Source organism: Aspergillus lucknowensis (genome assembly GCF_044049455.1).
Source record: "Aspergillus lucknowensis strain CBS 449.75 chromosome Unknown BJX67scaffold_54, whole genome shotgun sequence".
NCBI classification, from domain to species: domain Eukaryota; kingdom Fungi; phylum Ascomycota; class Eurotiomycetes; order Eurotiales; family Aspergillaceae; genus Aspergillus; species Aspergillus lucknowensis.
Window position 1 is genome coordinate 63,977 of NW_027263598.1, and position 21,055 is coordinate 85,031.

Below are 21,055 nucleotides of genomic sequence, written 5' to 3' on the forward strand. Positions count from 1 at the left end.
AGTTTACCGAGCGAGCGTCGATGTGAAGGACACTCGGCATCCACAGTTTGTTGGCGAGGAACACAAGCGCAATAATAGCTGTCAAGGATATCCGCCGTGGCATTTCATTCGGCGACCATTAGCCTTGCAATTCCGGTCCCACAATGGACTGTCTCCGGGTTTATAATCCCCAGCCTGTCGTCAGCGCTGTTGTTCCAGCAGAGCTCATAGCTAACCACACCGAGATACATCCCTCATCATATTTATCTCTAGCAAGGCTAATTGTAGCTCAAGGCTGATAAAATGCTGGAGTACACTCTGTGGAACAATACCCGCATGATCGAGTTGTTGACCCTTTTTATGCGTCTGAGCATGATCAATGACTCGTGCAACAGTGTCACGAGTGGCCTCTACAGTACCTCCCCACGATAACTCCAATCAACAGCAAAACTATGGATTCCCCGAACTTTTGTTCATACCTGGGCATTACGAAGGGCCGAGAGGCACTCGATTTGATGCCCAGTATCCTTCACATGCCTCAAGGATGTCCAGCTAACCGTAAATAAACTTCCTCGATCCGTGGGTTTGAAGTCCGCTTCTCGACTCTTTACCTCTCCAGGAATGGGCTCCTGTTTCCACATGGAACCTGCGTCGAAATCTGAGAGCCGAATCAGGCAGTCTTGCGGGGAGTGCGCGCAAAGAATATACTGGTGATCATATTGTTTGTTGAACGAGATAATATATTATATGGGCTGCTGTCCAGAGGCATTCAACTCCTCATTTCCTTTTTATCCGCCACCTGCCGAAACAATAGCACTTTAAGCGCAAATATGGCCGGCCCCGACATCCGTACTCACTGGGATATCTCGTTCGAATGGACTGGATTGCATCGGACACCAGAGCAGCTGCGCCCAATGACCCTCACATATGACAAGCTCGCAGATGAATGTATCGCGAGGCTCAATGAGCTTTCGCCACGTGAGAAATATCGTCCATACGCCGGACAACCAGCGACCAAGGCACCCAAACGAGACTTGCTAGCTCTGTTGGAGCAGCATGCAAATGATGATCCCAAGCTTCAGGAATTGTGGACGGAAATCAACACAGTTCCTGACTGGGTCGAGTGGGATCAGATCAAGAGGGGACAGGAGGTGTTCTTTCGCTACGGTATGCCAATATTAAACGTGGTAAGTAGATTCTCCTTGTGAGTAGTAGCAGAGTTGCGAACTAACTTTTTACATAGCTTAGCTTTCAGAGTCTGCTAGGCGGAATGTAGGTACACTGAAAAATCCCCAAGGAATTGGAGATGCTTACGAGACCTTCTGAGATAGGGGAGCAAACCGTGTAGTCGAAACCTTAGCCAGGACTGGAGGCTTCTCTGCAGACGTTGTTCGACGAAGATTGCTGGAAACTCTCCAGCACATCCTCCAAGTGTCTCTTTCTCTAGACTCCATAAAGCCTGGCGGCTCCGGTCACCAATCTTCGGTTAGAGTGAGGCTCCTGCATTCGTCCGTCCGGTCCAGGATCCTTAGCCTCGCCAAGGAAAAGCCTGAGTATTTCGATATCGAGGCGTATGGCATCCCAATCAGCGATCTCGACTGCATTGGGACCATCAACACATTCTCAACCAGTGTGGTCTGGATAGGCCTCCCGCGACAAGGCATCTACCTGAAGGAGAAGGAGATTGATGATTATATTGCTCTCTGGCGACTGGTGGCATACTACATGGGCACTCCCCACGATGTTTTGGCGGATAAGCCCACAGCCAAGGCCTTTATGGAATCAATTCTCGCATGCGAAGTTGACCCAAAACCAATTGGTCAGGTACTGGCCAAAAACATTGTTATTGGACTTGAAAATACGGCGCCGAGTTTCGCTTCGAAAGAATTCATAGAGGCTATGGCTAGGCATCTCAACGGTGATAAACTTGCAGACCGTCTTGATATTCCCAAGACCAGTCTATATTACCAGACACTCGTATATGGCTATTGCTACCTCGCCGTCCTCATCGCATATTTAAACCGAGCATTCCCACTTTTCGACAAAGCATGGATTGCGGTTCGTCTCCATTCTCATGAATCTTCTAATGCTAATAATATGCGCCGCCAGGTCCGCCGCCAGCTGTACTATGCGCTCATTACAGACAAGGAGCACGGTCTCGGCGGCGAAACAATCTTTGACTTCAAGTATGTGCCCTGGTTTACTCGTACAACGAAGTTGGGAACTCGCAGAGTGCGAAAAAGTACAAAGGTCGGTGTCGAGCTGCTCGCTCAGCTGGGTGTCCTTGTTGCTTGTGCTTCAGCAGCAGCCGTCGTATACGGGGCTCTGGCAGGCGTGCGTCTTTTGGGTCAGCAAAGGCTGCTACCATGTGCCTGGTGACATTTGAATATTTTTTTTTTCGTAAACCTTTTCTCTTGGAAGTGGAAAGTTCTTGATTCAGCAACTCCCTATCCGATATCAGGCTTCTTCAATCAATTATCACTTCACAACAATCAGCACAGGTATTTTACTGGAGTGAAGGCACTGTACGCATCGCATCTGAACCTAGTTTAGGGAAGCGAATCTTGGCCTAAGAGATGAAGATTGGCAAAATCGCCATCATGACGCCATAGATATCAGGAACACCAAACACTCAAAACCAGCTCGCGTGTTTCGTTTCCTAGCTTCTCTGGAATTATACAAGGAATACTCCGACCAGTATGCCGCAGGGAAGCCTGCTTGTCTCATTCCTCGGCGCCCTACAAGCCTGCGTCTCGGTTCTCTTCATCCTAGGCTATGGAGCCATTGCTCGGAAGCTCAGGCTCATCCACACGAGCTCAATCCACGATGTGTCGGGACTCGGTGTAAAAGTATTTCTGCCAGCTTTGATACTTGTGCATCTCGGCGAGCAGCTGCAACTAGACAACGCGATAAATTATCTCCCGGTGTTAGGTAGGGACGGGCCCAGCCACGGATATAGTTGTATCATCCAACTAACAAGTACACTCCTTAAACCTAGTCTGGTCAATCAGCTACACCTCCTTCTCAATCATCCTGGGCAACCTCGCCTCAAAACTCCTCAAGCTTCCAGCCTGGGTTGTCGCCGCCTGCGCATTTAACAATACAACGTCGCTGCCGTTGCTCCTCTTACAATCACTTGAGAGCGTCGGGAGCTTGGAGGTGATTATCCAAGACGGCGACTCGGTCTCTGAGGCTATCGCGCGGGCGCAGAGCTACTTTCTTCTTTGTGGTGTTATTAGCAAAACCATCGGATACGCCGTGGGCCCGACAATGCTCATGAACGCAGACGAGGATAGTGAGGCCCTGGTCTCGAATCAGACGAGGGAGAACGAGCATGAGCACCAGCACCAGCATGAAACTGACACAGAAGCGCAAAACGGGCCCGGGAATGGATACCAAACCCAGCAGCAACGCCAAACCGTCGAAGAAACGCCCCTTCTCGGTGTCCAAAGCCGATCCCAAAAACCACGCGAGGCCCTCCCCACGAAAATGAGACGCTGGGCTCGGAAAATCGTCTACGTCTTTCCAAAGCGCATCAAACGGCATGTTTTGACAGCACTGTTTACGCCGATAGCGGACGTAGCGATCGTCTGTACCCTTGTAGGCGCAATTCTCGGGCTCGTCCCGCAACTGCATAAGGCGTTCTTCGATAGTTATGAGGATGGCGGAATTTTCAACGCCTGGCTGACCACGAGTATCAAGAATATCGGAAAGCTCTTCACGACTCTGCAAATTTTTATCGTTGGTTGCGAATTGGGGCTTAGCTTCGAGAAGTTGGGGAGAGACGGGAACAGTCGCTCGAGCAATCCGAGTGTCAAGGCGATTTTGACGATTTTCATGATTAGACTTGTTATTTGGCCTGCGTGAGTCGACCTTATTTCATCCCCTACGCTGCATATATAGGCCTTGACGGCAGGCTGAAAGGCTAACGATGCGTTCAGACTAAGCATATCAATCATATACGGACTTGCGAAGAAGACCTCACTACTCAGATCAGACCCAGTGCTGTGGTTCAGCATGATGCTTATGCCTGCGGGACCTCCTGCGCTGGTGATACAGGGTCTGGCTGAATTGGCGAAAGTGACCGAGAATCAGAATATGACTATTGCGAAGACGTTGACGGTACGCTATACACTCTTTCCACGAGACGAGAAATGTGAACGGGTACGAGCAGCACTGACTTGTAGCAGGTAATGTATTTGCTCTCGCCTTGTATCTCGTTTACCATTACAGGTGCTTTGCAGGCGTCGAAGGCCGCACTGCAGAGAAAGTAAGGGAAGGCTGGTTTTGACGAAAGTAGGGATGGAAAGCAAGCCAGGGGGGCAATAGAATTCAAATAGACGAGTTTATATCAATTTTTAAACAAAGACTAGCCTGTTCAAATACACACCCAGCAAATCCCAATCCATGTCCTCCTGAGAGTCGTCAACACCAGTCACCTCCCCTGCCCTAATAAACTGCCCCAGGAACTGACTGTGAAGGTTACGGTTTACTTCTATACCATTGGGACCGCGATTAGCCTTGTACCATTCCAGCCATAATTCTGATCACCAGTTTAAAGGGTAGCTCTTAACAGGGTAATACATACTCCGCATCCCTTGCATTGGCAGCTCTCACCACAGGTACAGTTATCAGGCCCGGTACAGTTACAGGTTGAGCCAGATCCGCAGCCGCAGCCCATTTTGATTTGATCGAGGATTGTGGAAACTGGATAATTCTTTTCTTTTAAGGTTATCGGTAGGAGTGTGAGAATTCCGCGGATGTAGATAAAAAACGGAGATCTAGATTCTGAGAATGGATCGAGAATTTATAGCTTGCGGGGTACGGCAATGTGGGGGAGCTAGCTGGATGCATCATTGTGAGGTCAGAAAGCTGGTTAGTTCACGGTTTGTCCCATGGTTCTGAGTCTGATGACTTGGCCCTGGTTTGCGAGACATCCTTGGAGGAGTTGATTCCAAGCCGTTAGTGGTTGCTGCTTGTGGCTTTCGGAAAGTTACCTCTGCGCAGGTGGACAATGAGCCCCGACCGAGCAATCAGTCTCCTGTTGCTTGTTCGACAGAAGACGGAGGACTCGCAGACTCAACATCTTAGGGTTCGAATGGAGCGCACGACTGATTTTCTGTGCGACACAAGGTTGGGTTGTGCCAAAACTCCAGTCGTCAACTCACGGACTCAAGAGGAAACTGGGAGATTTGACTACGCACGGCCATCTGTTATCGCTCTAAGAGACCTTGCAAAGCGAGCCAACACCAGATCCAGGACGTAAGCATGACACACAGCCCTGAGGTCAATGACCCTGGATCCTCCCACGATCCTTGAGTCAGTGGAGGGCCGCCTCGATGACCAGCCAGTATTCCGACCCTGTGACAGCGAGTCCAGATGATGATTCCTCGCTGTGCTGATATGATCTTCAGGAGCCAATTTCAGGCAGTGCGTATCACTCCCTCCCCTTGAATAGCCGCGGCAGCCCCCAGTAGACTCTTGATGGCGTCATGATACCTTTGTGTTGGGGCTGGCTCGCACCCTCAGCCAGTCAACTCGTCGACAGCTTTGGGTTCCTGATTCAGATGATGGCATGTTTCTGCTTTGTTGTCCGGCAGTGACAGAAGATGTAGAGTGATTTGGCAAGGTAAAATCAATTTTGAAACATTTCACGCCTCTCGAGAGACAATAATCAGAGTCGATGGCCAGGTAAAGCCGATACAGAGCTGGTGGATATATAATACGATGATATAATGGCGTAGCTGATGGGTTCCAAGCCGGGGCTTCAAGACAGGGCCGAAAACCACAGGGAAGGGGAATTTTTCAGAGGGATCGAACCTTAATCCGTCCTTTTATTTCAAAACGAGCCTGCCAAAGGCCTCTGAAGCGGTCTGGCGCTCTTTTCGGCGAGGTTCTTCAAAACGTCGTGCTCGTTGGTCGCTCGCCCCACGGAGAATAGTTAAGACCATCCGCCGATTGCTTCATCTTGGACGACCTCCGTCTCTCACTCTCAGGCCTTCTTTCAACTTTACCAGGATCCACAGCCACTCTCAACCTTCCTTTGCACGCCACTCTGAATCTCTGGGTTTCAGCTTCCTCTATTATAGCTCCAGCTCGCTCCTCACCCACTCACGGTGTCACCTGTGGAGCTTGGCGCCTTCCTCTTAGTTCCTGTCGGGCCCCGATAAGACCTCGCTCCGCCCGTTGGTTCGGAGGTCTTCACCCTCGCGCCTTCCAACCAGTTACGACCAACAACCTCGCGCTGAATTTTTCTACCTACTCTTACTATCTACCCTTGAAGGTAAGGAATTGAAGGGCTCCTGATCTGAACCGAGCTCAGGGACGGGAACTGAGCTTCCACGGGCATCAGTGACCCACCGCTGATATAGGTCTGCTCTCCTGGTTCTTCTCCAGAGCCAGGCGAAAAGGGCAGACTTGAAATATTCGATCTGGCCAACCGCCTCCCTCCTTACACGCCCTCCTCCGCGGCTCCCGATCACCCGAACCCTTCTCTATCCTCCGAGCCGATTTCAAGCGCCGATTCCTCTGTGGATAGTCTTCCATCGTCACCAGATCGGGAGTCTGTCCATAGTAGCAGTCGTTTGGGCGCTGTCGAGTACTCAACCCCTACCAACCGCCGCCGCCGCCGCAGTCCGTCGATTACGCCCGATTTCCCTTCCCAGGAAACTAGCGGTCGTGCAAGAGGTCACACGGCGGCAGGCGAGGCTAGTGTGCAGCAGCAGCAGCGAAACACCCACGAATCTCGCGGCTCGGAAGCCGGATATCCTCCTTCCTCCAAGCGCAGGCGCCTGGCAACTATGCGACCAGATGGAGTTTCGAACGCAAATGACCTCTCACAACCACCCAAGAGCTCGGTAGCTTCGCCTTCTCAGAAGGTAGCGCTTTCCCGAACTCTAAACGGGCAATCAACGTATTCTAATTCGAACGGTGAGATGAAGATGGATGGTTTACAAAAGCTGCCGGCGAATGCATCCTCATATTTCGGGCATGATCGTGAAGAGGTTACTCGAATCCTTATTCAGAGTCTCTACGAGCTTGGCTACGGAGGGTCGGCGGCGTTATTAAGCAAGGAAAGCGGCTATCAACTTGAGAGCCCGGCAGTGGCTATCTTTAGACGTGCGGTACTTGAGGGTCGGTGGTCCGAAGCGGAACATATATTGGTACAGTCGTTCCAACCATATGGGGGGGCTCATGGCGAGGACGAAACGACAAGCAGAGAACGGCTGGCCTTGGTGGAAAATGCTGACAGGAACGAGATGCTTTTCTATCTCCGACAGCAAAAGTTTCTCGAGCTGTTGGACGCTCGGGATCTCGGAGCAGCCTTAATGGTCCTTCGCCATGAACTGACACCTTTACATTATGATATTGAGCGTCTACATTGCCTTTCAAGGTATAACTACTTTTACTTGTCCACTTTTATTTGTTTCTGTCTGATTTTCAGATATAAGCTAACGCCCCTGACTAGTCTTCTGATGTGCCCCTCAGAGCATCTTCACGATCAAGCCGGTTGGGATGGTCCCATCAGCTCATCCCGAGAGCGCCTGCTCTCCGAACTGTCAAGTTAGTTTTACGAAACCACTTTTCCCATCACTGTTGTTCCTTTCTGACCTTTAGGAGAATCAATTTCGCCGTCTGTCATGATTCCAGATAATCGATTAGCAACCTTACTCGACCACGTCAAACAGAATCAAATTAATCAATGCTTGTATCATAATACAGCGCTGTCACCGTCACTTTACTCAGACCACATGTGCGACCGGAACGACTTCCCTCTGGGCACGAAGCTTGAGCTGACGCAACATTCTGATGAGGTCTGGCACTGTCAATTCTCCCATGACGGTACGAAGCTAGTCACAGCGGGCCGGGACAACAGTGTGATTATATACGATACAAGTACATTCGATGTTATTCATAAACTCCAGGAACACGAAGCTGGGGTTGCTCATGCGGTCTGGAGTCCGGACGATTCCAAACTGATTACATGCTCGCAAGATAGGACCGCTCGTGTTTGGAGCACCGAGGTATGCTGCTTGTTTCTAAACCTCTCTCAGATCTTGGGCCTAATTATACTTACAGACCGGTCGTTGCCTCCTGACCATCAATCACCACCGACAGCCCGTGACCGCTGCAGTCTGGGCTCCTAATGGAGAATCTTTCGTCACAGCCTCTCTTGATTTAACCTCCCAACTATGTCACTGGAGCGTACGAGGCCAGCCTATCCATATGTGGCCCACAGGATTTCGGGTCCAAGATTGTGCTATCACACCCGACGGTCGAAGGCTCATTGCAGTGGATGTAGAGAGGAAACTTCGCGTCTTCAACTTCATTACCCACGAGGAGGAGTATATTCTTCCATTGAAGAGCAAGGCAACTTCTATTGTTGTCAGTAAAGATTCACGGCATATGCTTGTTAATCTGACCGAATGTCAAATCCAACTGATTGACATCGAGACAAGAGAGATAGTTCGCCGCTTCCAAGGCCAAAAACAAAGCATGTTTATCATCCGAAGCGCGTTCGGGGGAGCTGCAGAGAACTTTGTCGTCAGCGGCAGCGAAGGCGAGTATTTAGTCCCTTTCTCTCCTGTGACTCGCTAACGATTTAATAGATTCTCGGATTTACGTTTGGCATAAAGAGAATGGAACGCTGGTTGAGACCCTCGAAGGCCACGTGTCGGGGTGTGTAAACGCCATATCGTGGAACCCTGCTGACCCAGGCATGTTTGCCTCTGCAGGCGACGACTGCTTAGTCAAGATGTAAGTATCGATGCAGAAGTTAATGACTTCGTGAAGATGTACTGACTTAGCGTTAGCTGGGGCCGAGCCAGCGATGCTCACCTCAACAGCACGCCTAGCAAACGACGAACAGTACCTGGAAATAACTACGCCCGGACAAGCGCCTTGCGGTCGACATCAAGCTTTTAGATTGAACTTGCTTTCGAATACCTTGCTCCGGTTCTTGCCGCTCCGTCCTTTCACTCCCTCGCCTTCTTTTCTCCTTGCTGGACCTTCTGCATATACGCATTGTTGCTCGATGTTTACTCGATACAGGTCGCGGGCGCCAACCTCTTGGTCTCAGATTGTCCATTTTGCATTCGTTCTCGGGCGTTGAATCTCCCACTCCAGTATTTCCATCTCATGGGTGCTGCATATCAATAAATTTCTGTCCATTCCATACATGGATTATCTGATATTTACACAGTCAACGTCTTTTGGTGATCCAGGCGGTTCAACTACTTAGTCCACGAGTGCATTGGGTGTCACGCTGGTGGAAATCTGGGTTGGCCGTTCTTTTATTTTCGTTGGGCTTTTTTGCGCTTGATGCCCGATATACGATGAAACTAGACTCCGCCCGGATAAGCGGGTTATCTGCCTATATAAACGGATGGCCCTATCCTTCATGGTTTTCTAGGAATTTACGAAGAATATGCGCCCATACCTGCTCGAGAATTGCCCACGTATTGTACGAGAGGGATCTACTACTGTTCTGTGGATTCGTCGTCTCAATGCAAAATGTGGGTTTTGCGAAAACATGGGAAAGGGCAATTAACGAGTCGCGGAATCATGCAGACTGCAACATCGTTTCATTGCTAAAACGTAGGTATATAGGAAGTGGGATCCTGCCAACTCTATTTTCCCTTGCGTAATAACAGTGGGTAACACTGTGATATCTGTTGTTGGCATTAATGGTCCCAATACTATTAGAAGTTGAGGTAGAGTCAGAATCCCGGTCTGAAAGCAATGTGAGGGAGCGGGAGGCCAACCAATTTGATTAATTTCCCATTTCCTCCACTCTGCCTTTTTCTCCTCCTCGTCCACAGTGAGGCGGCGTTTGGTAGATCGAGGACAGTAAAAGGGTCCATTCCCTTCGCAACTTTTACATACTGGTTAAAGGAAGCATTGCAAATTGAGAGATAGATGCTTGAAATACTGCGACCATTAGATGATGACTGGGTTCCCTCGGAACACTTGGGTGGGAGAGGAAGGTACGAGCCGGTCGAGTTCGATATCGAGCACAGTCGGTAGAAGGCCCAGAAGTCTAGGAAAGAAGATCGGCGACTGAACATTTGTTAGTTATGAAATATTATGGGAAAAAAGCTAGACGGCATCACGACATAGACTTACCATTCATGGGCATCTCGTCAATCTGTGTGGAGTAGTACAATTCGATATCGCGCAGGATACGCACATCGTCGCTCGTGACAAAGTTGATTGCAACACCTTTCCTTCCAAATCGACCGCTTCGGCCGATGCGGTGGATGTAATTTTCACGATTGGTGGGAAGGTCATAGTTGATAACAAGAGAGACTTGCTGGACGTCAATACCACGAGCCCAGACGTCGGTAGAAATCAGGACTCGGGAGTTGCCCTGACGAAAATCTTGCATAATGCTGTCACGTTCTTTCTGGGGCATTTCTCCATGCATGCTGGATACTGTGAAGTTGGCTTCGCGCATCTTGTCTGTGAGCCAGTCGACCTTTCGGCGCGTGTTGCAGAAGATAACGGCTTGTGTAATGGTGAGGGTATCATAGAGATCGCACAGGGTATCGAATTTCCACTCTTCCTTTTCAACGGCAATGAAATATTGTTTGATACCTTCCAATGTCAACTCATCACGCTTGACAAGTACACGAACGGGATCCGTCATGAACTTGGTGGTCATGTCAAGCACATCGTAGGGAAGGGTAGCGGAAACAACGACGACCTGGGTAGCTGGGGGCAGGTAACGGTAAACATCGTAGATCTGTTCACGGAATCCACGGTTGAGAAGTTCGTCTGCTTCATCCAGCACCAGCATCTTGATGTGGCGTGTGCGTAAGTGACGTCGGCGGATCATATCGGCGACACGACCCGGGGTTCCTGAAACGACGTGTTGACCATAATCCAGCTTCCGAATATCCTCGCCAATGTTCGTCCCTCCGATGCAGGCATGACATTGAACGTTCATATAGTCGCCGAGGGCCATGATGACTGACTGGATCTGGGTCGCAAGTTCGCGGGTTGGGGAAAGGACGAGGGCTGTAATACATGAACATCAAGATATATAATATAAACGATAAGCAGCATACCTTGGGTCTCGCGCACGACAGTGTCGATCACCTGCAAAGCGCTAATCGAGAAGGTCGCAGTTTTACCGGTACCAGATTGCGCTTGGGCAATGGTATCCCGGCCCTTGCAAATCTGGACGATCGCACGCGACTGAACGGCTGATGGTGACTCGTAGCCATAGGCGTAGATACCACGGAGAAGGCTTTCCTTCAAGTGCATATCCTCGAAGGTGGGAGCAACGGTGACCTCCTTGGAGGTGTTAAACTCCATCTTGTCTGTTTGCGCCTTCAGCACTGGCACCAGAACCAATGGTCAGGGACTTACCGTCGGCGCGCCTGTCAATTCCGTCCGCCATTTTGAATAATAGTTCAAATGACCGAGAAGGTCGATATACCGGGTTGTGTCTTGTTCAAGGACGGTGGTTGACCGAAGCTCAAGTCTTCCCGCGCGACTTTTCCGTCCACCTCAACCGCCACCGCCTGCGTCACGTGAGGCGCGAGGTTCTTGAGTGGATGTCTCCAATCTCCCCAGTCCAACTTTCGTGACGGAATCCGGTTTGGGCTTTTCGGGATCAGAATGGTGCTCGAAGATCAAAGATTTATTCACGAAGACTTGGAGAGGCTGGAGCAGGCGATTGCGGACCGTGTTGCTGAAGAGCCCCGTAACGTGAGTTGACCTTGCAGTTTTTCTCCCTGCCCGTTGCTAATAAATGGAATTTTGCGTAGATCCGTGAACGTCTGTCTCGAGACCATGAGATAGCTCATTTCCTCAATCGCGTCGATGAACAGTCCAAGAGATTACTCGAAATATACAAAAGTACAGATGGCGAACGCGAGAAGGAGATTCACGCCCTCTCCACGGGAGACCAATTCGAAGAATTCTACAAGCGACTAGATGAGGTTAAAGACTTTCACAAGCGATATCCTAATGAACCTGTGGAAAACCTCGAGCGCGCATACAAGCGGCGCCAACCAGGAGAGGGCGAACCGATCGGGATGGAGATCGACACTATGTTTACGGGCGAAGAAGGTTATGGGCAGTTTCTCGACCTCACAAGGCTACACGAGGAGTATCTGAACTTACCAGGAGTTAAGAGGCTGCCTTATATACAGTATCTTGACATATTCGATGCTTTCACACCCCCTCAACTGCCGGTCAAACGAAGCAATAAGCTCTCGGACAAATATTTCCAGTATGCTGGAGGCCTTGCGAACTACCTCGAAGAATTTATCAGAAAATCCCGACCCTTGCAAGATCTGGATAAGCTCTTCGCAAGTTTTGATGATGAATTCGAAATGCAGTGGTCAGCAAACGAGGTTCCCGGGTGGTCGGAAGAGAGCTCCGTCAACGGTGCTTTGGGTCCTCAAACCGAAGGCTCTGGGGAGGGGGTTTGGTGTGCTGACTGTGAAAAGGAGTTCAAGAACGAGAACGTCTACAAGAATCATCTGACGGGTAAGAAACATATTCGAGCCGCCGAGGCTCGCAAGACTGCTGGTGATTCCGCTGAACGACCTGCGTCATTGGCAAGTAATGGCGCATCTAGATCCCATCGCTTGAAAGAGCGAGCGGTAGCTGAACGTGAGCATCGGGTCCGCTCATTGGCGAAAGCTCTTGACAGTGAGCGTCAAGCGACAAAGATCAATGTTGAGCGTCGGCAAGGTATGACAGAACGGGAGCGTCAGATGGAGCTTGAGGCAATGCTCGCGGAATCTGAGAATGTTGGGGGCGAACGCGCAGCCGAGTCTGATGAGGAAGGCGAAGACCGCATTTACAATCCACTCAAACTTCCGCTCGCGTGGGACGGCAAGCCTATACCCTACTGGCTCTACAAACTGCATGGGTTAGGAGTTGAATATTCCTGTGAGATTTGCGGAAACTACGTGTATATGGGTCGCCGTGCATTCGACAAGCATTTCTCTGAAGCCCTGCACATTTTCGGATTGAAGTGCTTGGGTATCACATCAAACACCAATCTCTTCCGCGAAATTACGAAAATAGACGACGCTATTCGACTCTGGGAGAAACTGGAGCATGACCGCAAGAAGGACAGAGAACTTAAGGACAATGTGGTACAGATGGAAGATGCTGAGGGCAATGTGATGCCAGAGAGGATTTATCTAGAGTACGCTCCCCTAACAACCCTCACGGCGCATTTGCTAACACCATATTAGTCTTCAGAAGCAAGGCATCCTCTAAGGAAGTCACTTTTTGCCTTGTGCTCAGCTCAATACTTCATTTATCTTCATGCTTACTTCTTTTACATCGTGACCAAAACCTGGCGTTGGCTGGTATCCGTTCACATTTTATACCTCTGTCTGGGAATCGATGGTTGAGCGCACTGGTCGGGAATTCTAACCCACCCTATGTATTCTATCTAGAACGACTATACGACAAGCAAATTAGAAGATACAAATCTTCCTGAAAACACTGTCTGCAGTCCTCGCTTGCCAAGTTCTACAACCAGTAAATTGCATCACGTGCTATCGTGAACCATGGACGCGTTCACGTGTCGCACTTTCCACCGGGTCTCTTTTCTCAGTTGGACGGTCTCCGTCTCAGATGGACTGCACTGCAACGGGCGTATCGGATGCCTGCTTCGGTTTCATCCTTTTCAATGAGAGCTTGTGCGAAGCTGAAAAGGTGTCTCCATTCGACAGGCATCTAAAACCTCCTATATATGGGGTTCAAGTTCCCGATCCTCTGTGATCTGCTTTCATCTCTCGAGGACAACAAGGTTTTGAAAGCGACTACTCAGGCGAGAAGCCGGAACCCAGATGCCCGAGTTGTTTCGCAGTGGTTTGCCCAGCATGACAGACGGCTCCGTGCCCCAGATACTGATCAACTCGCACTTCTCTCATGCATGTTTCCAGAGAAACGCACAGATCGGGTATATTGGCTGCAAGATACCAGCCTAGCCAGAGTTATCGGCCGGTGCTTGCTCCTTGGGTCTTCCCGGCGAGAAGAGCTTGAGAGATGGCGTATATCCGGCGGTGCAGACCTTGGCCAGTGCGTGGAGGATGTTATGCGGCAAGCGGAGAACCATATCGTCAGTGATCAAGAGGTCACTGTGGAAGATGTCGATTATGCACTGAATCAGATCGCTTCTCGGTGTCGATTTTCCGGACCCCAGGTGCGAAGGCAATGTTTGGCGGTTGATGTGGAGGAGATGCTCTCTCCGCTCTACCGACGTCTCAGTAGTAGGGACGCCAAATGGCTGACTCGAATGATCCTCAAAACTCACTTCTCCGATATCATACCAGAAAAGTTAACCCTGAGAAGTTTCCATTTTCTACTTCCTCATCTACTTCTCTTCCAGGATTCCTTTGAAGCGGCCGTGAAGCTGCTCTCCTCCACGCCAATCAGTCATTTTCCTCCTCGACCTGAGCCCGGCCTCGCAAAGGATCTCAGCCAGATCGCGCTACATCATCTCATTCCTAAAGTCGGAGTTAAGATCGGGCGACCGGAGTACTACAAGGCGCGGAGCATGAAGCATTGTTGCAGAATGATCGGTCAACGAAGAATGAGTGTTGAGAGGAAATACGATGGCGAATATTGTCAAATCCATATTGATCTCTCAAAACACCCAAATTCCATCCAGATCTTTTCTAAGAGCGGCAGGGATTCCACGACAGACAGATCTGGTATCCATCAAGCGATTAAAGATTCTTTGAGAATTAATCGGCCGGGCTGCAAGTTCTCGAACCATTGCGTTCTAGAGGGTGAGCTGCTTGTCTGGAGTGACGAGCATCAGAAAATTATGCGGTTTCACAAGCTACGTAAATTTATTCCTCGGTCTGGTACTTTTATCGGAACAGAAAGTGATTCTCCGTCAGTTCCACTCCGGTACTAGCTGTGCAATAATACTAATTCGAACAGACCACAACCGTATGAACATTTGATGATTGTGTTCTTCGATATTCTATTGCTTGACGACCACGTCTGTTTGAGGAAACCCCATCGACAAAGGCGATTGCTGTTAAAAAGCACCGTGCAAGTAATCCCTGGGCTTGCTGACATTGCTGAGCAAAGAGTTATTGACTTTTCCCGCTCGGATGGCCAGTCTCGGCTCGAGTCGCTCTTTTCCATGGCAATTGCCAAACGGTGGGAAGGCTTTGTCCTGAAAGGATGCGAGGACCCATACTTCCCCATCTTGCTTGATGCGGAGCAGAGCTACGTTGGTTGTTGGATCAAGCTCAAAAAGGATTATATCCCAGGATTGGGTGACACAATAGATCTGGCATTGATTGGGGCAGCATACAACGCCCGACACGCCGCGTGTCTCGAGGGAGCGAACAAAGTGTCGTTGACGCACTTTTTCGTTGGCTGCCTCCAAAATAAGAATGCTCTTCTCCAGGCCGCTTCGCATCCCAGATTTCTCGTCGTAGATATGATTGACCGCCACTGCATGAGCGAGGTTACTATGCAAACGCTCAACAATCTTGGCAAATACCGCGCTCGCAGCCGGGATTCGAATCATAAAATGGACATTGAATATGGAAGACCGGGTATTCCGGAAATGGATGTCATTTTCAAGACGCCGTTCGTTGTTGAAATGCTGGGAAGTGGGTTTGAGAAACCGTCAGGCACCAGGTACTACACGTTGCGCTTTCCTAGAATTTTGAAGATCCACACGGATCGGTCCCTGGAAGATGTGGTGTCATTTCAAGAACTACAACTCCTCGCGGAAGGCGCGATATCGGTTCCTCCCGAGGAGCTTGTCGAGGAGGGGCAAGCGTGGGCGAACTCAAGCACAGCGATTCCGGGCTATCTTCCGACTCAATCACAAAGCATATCCCCTGCTAGCTCCCCTATCCCGTGTATACCGAGCACCTTCACGGAGGTTCGAGCCAAAGAGCATTCGTTTGTACCCACTTCTCGCCCCGAATGCTCAGGTCGAGCCTCGCAAGAAGGCCAAAACAAACGCGAGCCTATCACTACTGCGGATGCTATTCCCATCTATGTCGATCGCGCTACCACCGGTTCGTCAATCAACTTGCCGGAAGTTGACGCAAGGATCCTAGCATGTAACGGAAACAATTCGTCGCATGGGATATGCAGGAAAAGGAAAGCATCGCAGTGGGTATCCGAGCCATGCAATGGCGGCGACGGCTCGGAGGCGATCAAGGAGGCTCGCATATTTGCCAACCTGAATATCATGGCCCCAAAGTATGATTGCTCTGCGGACTGCCAGGAAACGAGAGAGGCCAATAGGAGCCGCCGCAGCAGTACCACTCACAATCGGAGCGTTATTCCTCATAACACGCCCACGATTGACTGTGAGGATATCAACTCTCCCCTCTCCACAGCTCCGATATATATCACCTCAGAAATCCTCTTCGAACAGTACCGAGAAAAATTTACTGGCTTAGCAAACATCGCTCGCACGTGTGACGAATTCCTTCTCATGCTCAAAACGGAGGACCATACGTCGCTTTTGGAAAAATCCAACAGTGCGACGGTCTCCGTAGGAATCATATTTGAAGACGATGCTGGGACTTCGTTGGCCACAAGGCTCCTTGACTTGAGCCGCCGGCTTACACAAAGCATGGGTGTACCCGTTTCAAACTACTCCTCATGGGGCCGTATCTACCTTCTCAGCTCAGAATTCCTTCGGCTCGACGTTAGCCCAAGGGACACCAAGTTCTGCCTGCGTAAGACGTGGGAGAAACTTAGCCGAGATTATTTTTATGCCTGTATAGCTTGGGAGTCTGACGCCTGCTCTGGGACTTCTACTGACGAGATTCTGGGCTCTCCTGTGAATGACTCTCCAAATCATCAGCGTTCGAGCGCGTTTCTGACCCATATTTGTGTACCCAAGCTCAGGATATCATTCGACAGAAGGGAGCTCTTACTTCTGGGGGGAGACTAACCCTCTTTATGGGATATTCACAATGAATGCTCGAAGGCATAGTTCTGGTTATATCCCTTGGAATCGCAACATAGCCTTTCGGCGTGTAATTTCAGAGGATTGGTTTAGAACTTAGCTGGTACAATATTTTTCCTGACCATTATCGCCATTTCCGGTCATGTAGTGTCTTTCAACAATATAATACAACGCCGCGACACCGAGCTTGCTTCAACGACTAATCATTATTAGAAAACAACCGAGTGGGGGGAGTAGGGAGGAACGGAAGAGAAGATGAGGCAGGATAGACTCATTCACCGGCCTCCCTCCTTGCCCGAACATCCCTCATCAACGCCTTGGCCTCCTCTACTTCCACTCCATCCTGACACAGTTCCCCAGCTAGGTGGTCCGCACGTTCCAAGTCGCCATGACGCAACGACCACCTGGCCAGCCACAACCGTGCCTTGGAAGTTGTAGCTGTTGGCCCTGTACCATGCCATGTCTCTTCTTCCTCATCGTTCTGGAGTCCCCGCGCGCCTTGACGATGCCCCCCCGTCGCTGATGTGTATTGATCATCGCCATTTTCACTATCCGAGGCGTCAGACTCATCGTCTAGATTCGGCTGTCCGCCTGTTTCTTGTTGGAGAGTGAGTTCCATATAAGTGGCCGCTTCCTCTTCATCACCGAGGCGCTCGTAGAGCGTCGCGATCTGATGTAGCGTTTCCGGATCGAGAATTTTGCGGCCGTGTGCAGTGCCTCCTGTTTGTTGCGAGGGATCATCAGCGTAGTATGAGCCCGCGACTAGTGCCCGCTTCAGAGCCTTGATACTCTGCTCGATACGGCCCATCTTCGCGTAACAGGATCCAACGGCCTGCCACATTTTGGGATCGTACGGTCGTAGTGCAGCGGCGCGTTGGTAGTAGAATAAAGCGTAAAAGGACATATCAAGGACTTCGTAGGCCTGGCCGAGCCCGTACCAAGCACGGTAGTCCTTGCGGTTGACGTCGACAGCACGACGGTAGGATTCGATGGCTGCGTGGGTGTTTTTCATCTCAATATATTCGTGGCCCATCAGCGTCCAGGCGGAAAGGAAGCTACGGTCTAAAGTTAGAGCTCGACGGAAGTACATAACTGCTTTTTCGTGCTCAGATTTCAAAGAGTAGTAGTTTCCTACCACACAACATGTCTCTGGGCGGAATTTGTCGGTGGCGGTTGCGACTTGAGCCACAAACGCTAGTTGGGGCCGGGCGCCCATAACGTATAGGATATTTGAGTAGTGGTCGAGGCTGTCGAGGCGGTGGGGAGATGTGATTAGGATGTCGGTGAATATATGGGATGCTTCTTCGAAGTCTACCGAGACGTTAGCCAGCTTCACAAATCCGAACAAGGCCGAGTATACCTTTGGAGTGGTAATAGAGTAGGGCCCTCTGTGTCTTAAGGAAGGCGCTTGTCGGGAAAATTGTTTCGAGCTCGGAGAGGGCTTGGTAGGTGTCTTCGGTAGCTTGGTACAGCTCCTGGCTGCAATGAACGTGAAATATAAGGGTCATGATGTTCTGAGGTAGGTGGTCGACAACTTGTTTCAACTATGCGGCATTAGTCAAGTCGACGGACTTCCAAAAACGGGTTTTCGTACGTCTTCGGTGCTTGCAAGAAGGTCATTCAATTCCTGCCAGGCGCCCCAGTGGAAGGGGTTTAGATGAATGCTTCTTATCAGCCATTTCTTGGCCTCTTCTTCGTTCCTCCCTTTGATGAGAATAACTCCATACAGGTATTCAAGCCATCCTTGATTGCGATCTTCGGCACCCTTCTCTCGATGCTCTGCGAACCATCCTTCTAGCCCCCGAGCCAAGTCAGGAAGCTCTCGATTGACGGTTGCGCCTCCGTCGGCCGGCCCCAGGACCATTTCTGTCTCTTCATTTCTCCGTTTTTCTCCAGCTAGGTACTTAGCATAGAGAGCTAGGAATAACGATTTTTGACTCAGTTTCGGGTATGGATTTCTTGTCGCACGACTCTCCTTTACTCCAGAAAATGACGACGCTTTCGACTTTCCCTTCTGTGGCGTCAACGACAGTCTGCTCTGAGAAGGGTTCGGGTTCGGCGAGGATGTAGATAGTGAGATAGGCGGGATTGTTGGCGGGAGGAACACTGAGGCACACCGGTCATATTCACGGGTATCAAAGTATGACTTCGCTAAGAGGTATTTGTGCGCTTCCTGAGCTTCAAGTACGGCTTCCAATGTATCTCGCGTTGGGAGATAGGGGTTCGGCGTGCTTGTCGGTGGATCCGTTATGTCCATTGGGGAGTTGGGATCTGTGTCATACCCGTCGCTTTGGATGATAGAATCGAGCATTTCGGCCGCCCTGACATTTCAATTAGCCATGTAGCCAGGAGAATGTGAAGACTGGCTTAAGACTTAGCCATACCACTTGGCCGACTGATAGAGACACCGCTCAGAGCATTTAATAGCTGCATCTTCAAGCCGATATTTGAGCTCCCTTATGTTCTCTTCTGTGAAATTGGCGGCCATTGCTGAGCCTTGAAGAGACTACAGTTACCCTCCACCTCACGCGTATCACACTGGAAGTGATGCTGCTGGTAGGTTCTTTTCGGGTCGTCAGACAAGCAGGTGAAGCATCGTCTGGGGGTCAAACCCTCTTCCGCGCGGCGCAGCCCGTGTCAATCAATTGGCACGTGTAGGGTAATAAACTGATGGGGCAATTAGGAGACGCCTGTAATCTCGAACGAAATAATCGCTGACGGAGAGGTATTCTGAGGGTTGTCAACAACAGCTGCAGAGAGGAAAAGACGAGACAAACAGTGCAAACCGAGGGGAGTTTGGATATTACACCGACCCCCGTTCAAGGAACTGCCGGTGATTGTTTGCTAGTCAAGTGTCGCTGAACTTCCAGTATCGAGTCAAATTCGTCTGTTTGTGTCCGTGATCTTTCTTTTTCCACCCTGCAATGTCCTCAGGTCGCGCTGCCTTCGAGGCGGTCTTCCCTTCGCTGGCCCAGGAGATGCTGGACCATGCGAAGAAGTACAATCTGCCCCAAAATGCTCTTGAATGGTTTGAAAAGGTAGTATTACCCAAATAAACTCTTTTTGACCATTCGAAAGACGCTAATGCCTCTGGAATTCTCCATAGTCCCTCAACACCAACGTTCCCGGGGGAAAACTCAACCGCGGCCTCTCTGTTCCTGACACTGGCGTGGCGCTGCTGCAGAAGCCGCTGTCTGACGAGCAATACAAGGATCTCGCTACGTTGGGATGGCTCACCGAATTGCTTCAGGCCTTTTTCCTAGTCGGCGATGATCTTATGGACGGCTCGATCACCCGTCGCGGCCAGCCTTGCTGGTACCGACACCAAGGGGTTGGCTTGATCGCCATCAACGATGCTTTCCTCCTTGAGTCCGGCATCTATGTCATCCTCAAGAAGCAGTTTCGCTCCCACCCCGCCTATGTGGACTTCATTGAGCTTTTTCACGAGACCACCTGGCAGACCGAGCTGGGCCAGCTCTGCGACCTGATCACCGCGCCCGAAGACAAGGTCGACCTCAACAACTTCTCTATGGAGAAGTACATGTTCATCGTCACCTATAAGACCGCATACTACAGCTTCTACCTTCCGGTCACCCTCGCTCTCTTGTACTTGCAACTTGCAACCCCCGAGAACCTTCGCCAGGCCCACGACATCCTCATCCCCCTCGGGCAGTACTTCCAGGTTCAGGACGATTATCTTGATGCGTACGGCGATCCGGAATTTATTGGAAAGATCGGAACGGATATTCAGGATAACAAGTGCTCCTGGGTGGTAAACCAGGCCCTTCAACGCTGCAATGCTGAGCAGCGCAAGCTCCTGGATACCTGCTATGGCCGCAAGGAGAGTGAACTCGAGGCCAAGGTCAAGGAGCTCTTCAAGGAGCTGGATTTGGAGGCAGTGTACAAAGAGTATGAGGAAAAGATTGTGGGCGAGCTCAAGAGCAGGATCGCGGCCGTTGACGAGTCGCAAGGGCTGAAGAAGGGGGTGTTTGAAGCCTTCCTCAGCAAGATCTACAAGCGCAGCAAGTAATCTAGACGACCTCAACTGGATATCCCTTGTAGCAGAGAATCGAATGAGAGCATGGCATGGCGTTCCCTGCACGGGAATCAGTCCGTTCGCTGACGCAGGTGTCCCCCAGCTTC

The 21,055-nt window shown here is 50.4% G+C and overlaps 7 protein-coding genes across 7 annotated transcripts; 5 read left to right on the top strand and 2 right to left on the bottom strand.

Annotated features, from left to right (window-relative positions):
- Positions 1-809: 809 nt before the first annotated feature.
- BJX67DRAFT_384858 (oxygenase MpaB family protein) lies at positions 810-2,358 on the top strand (the record flags this gene model as incomplete). The annotated part of the gene is made up of 4 exons (XM_071033738.1): positions 810-1,166; positions 1,223-1,251; positions 1,311-2,037; positions 2,089-2,358. The coding sequence occupies 4 exons, from the start codon at positions 810-812 to the stop codon at positions 2,356-2,358; spliced, it is 1,383 nt and encodes a 460-aa protein (XP_070882219.1).
- Positions 2,359-6,350: 3,992 nt separating this feature from the next.
- Positions 6,351-9,109, top strand: BJX67DRAFT_264818 (WD40 repeat-containing protein). Its single transcript, XM_071026412.1, has 6 exons — positions 6,351-7,372; positions 7,448-7,542; positions 7,600-8,003; positions 8,059-8,539; positions 8,589-8,736; positions 8,793-9,109. The coding sequence occupies exons 1-6, from the start codon at positions 6,780-6,782 to the stop codon at positions 8,902-8,904; spliced, it is 1,833 nt and encodes a 610-aa protein (XP_070882220.1). The 5' UTR covers positions 6,351-6,779; the 3' UTR covers positions 8,905-9,109.
- A 746-nt stretch (positions 9,110-9,855) lies between these two features.
- On the bottom strand, positions 9,856-11,446 carry BJX67DRAFT_264787 (ATP-dependent RNA helicase eIF4A). Its single transcript, XM_071026411.1, has 4 exons — positions 11,353-11,446; positions 11,049-11,303; positions 10,105-10,998; positions 9,856-10,038 (listed from the first exon to the last, which is right to left on the bottom strand). Exons 1-4 carry the CDS (start codon positions 11,381-11,383, stop codon positions 10,019-10,021), a joined length of 1,200 nt encoding a protein of 399 aa, XP_070882221.1. The 5' UTR covers positions 11,384-11,446; the 3' UTR covers positions 9,856-10,018.
- Positions 11,447-11,574: 128 nt separating this feature from the next.
- Positions 11,575-13,504, top strand: BJX67DRAFT_364250 (SF3a splicing factor complex subunit PRP9). Its single transcript, XM_071030160.1, has 3 exons — positions 11,575-11,694; positions 11,754-13,150; positions 13,200-13,504. Exons 1-3 carry the CDS (start codon positions 11,605-11,607, stop codon positions 13,222-13,224), a joined length of 1,512 nt encoding a protein of 503 aa, XP_070882222.1. The 5' UTR covers positions 11,575-11,604; the 3' UTR covers positions 13,225-13,504.
- On the top strand, positions 13,176-16,948 carry BJX67DRAFT_390703 (ATP dependent DNA ligase domain protein). Its single transcript, XM_071034669.1, has 2 exons — positions 13,176-14,856; positions 14,905-16,948. Exons 1-2 carry the CDS (start codon positions 13,706-13,708, stop codon positions 16,895-16,897), a joined length of 3,144 nt encoding a protein of 1,047 aa, XP_070882223.1. The 5' UTR covers positions 13,176-13,705; the 3' UTR covers positions 16,898-16,948.
- A 1-nt stretch (position 16,949) lies between these two features.
- BJX67DRAFT_265053 (anaphase promoting complex subunit CDC23) lies at positions 16,950-19,631 on the bottom strand. The gene is made up of 4 exons (XM_071026418.1): positions 19,297-19,631; positions 18,507-19,233; positions 18,273-18,456; positions 16,950-18,223 (listed from the first exon to the last, which is right to left on the bottom strand). Exons 1-4 carry the CDS (start codon positions 19,398-19,400, stop codon positions 17,184-17,186), a joined length of 2,055 nt encoding a protein of 684 aa, XP_070882224.1. The 5' UTR covers positions 19,401-19,631; the 3' UTR covers positions 16,950-17,183.
- A 1-nt stretch (position 19,632) lies between these two features.
- erg20 (bifunctional (2E,6E)-farnesyl diphosphate synthase/dimethylallyltranstransferase) lies at positions 19,633-21,054 on the top strand. The gene is made up of 2 exons (XM_071026416.1): positions 19,633-19,950; positions 20,019-21,054. The coding sequence occupies exons 1-2, from the start codon at positions 19,837-19,839 to the stop codon at positions 20,940-20,942; spliced, it is 1,038 nt and encodes a 345-aa protein (XP_070882225.1). The 5' UTR covers positions 19,633-19,836; the 3' UTR covers positions 20,943-21,054.
- Position 21,055: the final 1 nt, after the last annotated feature.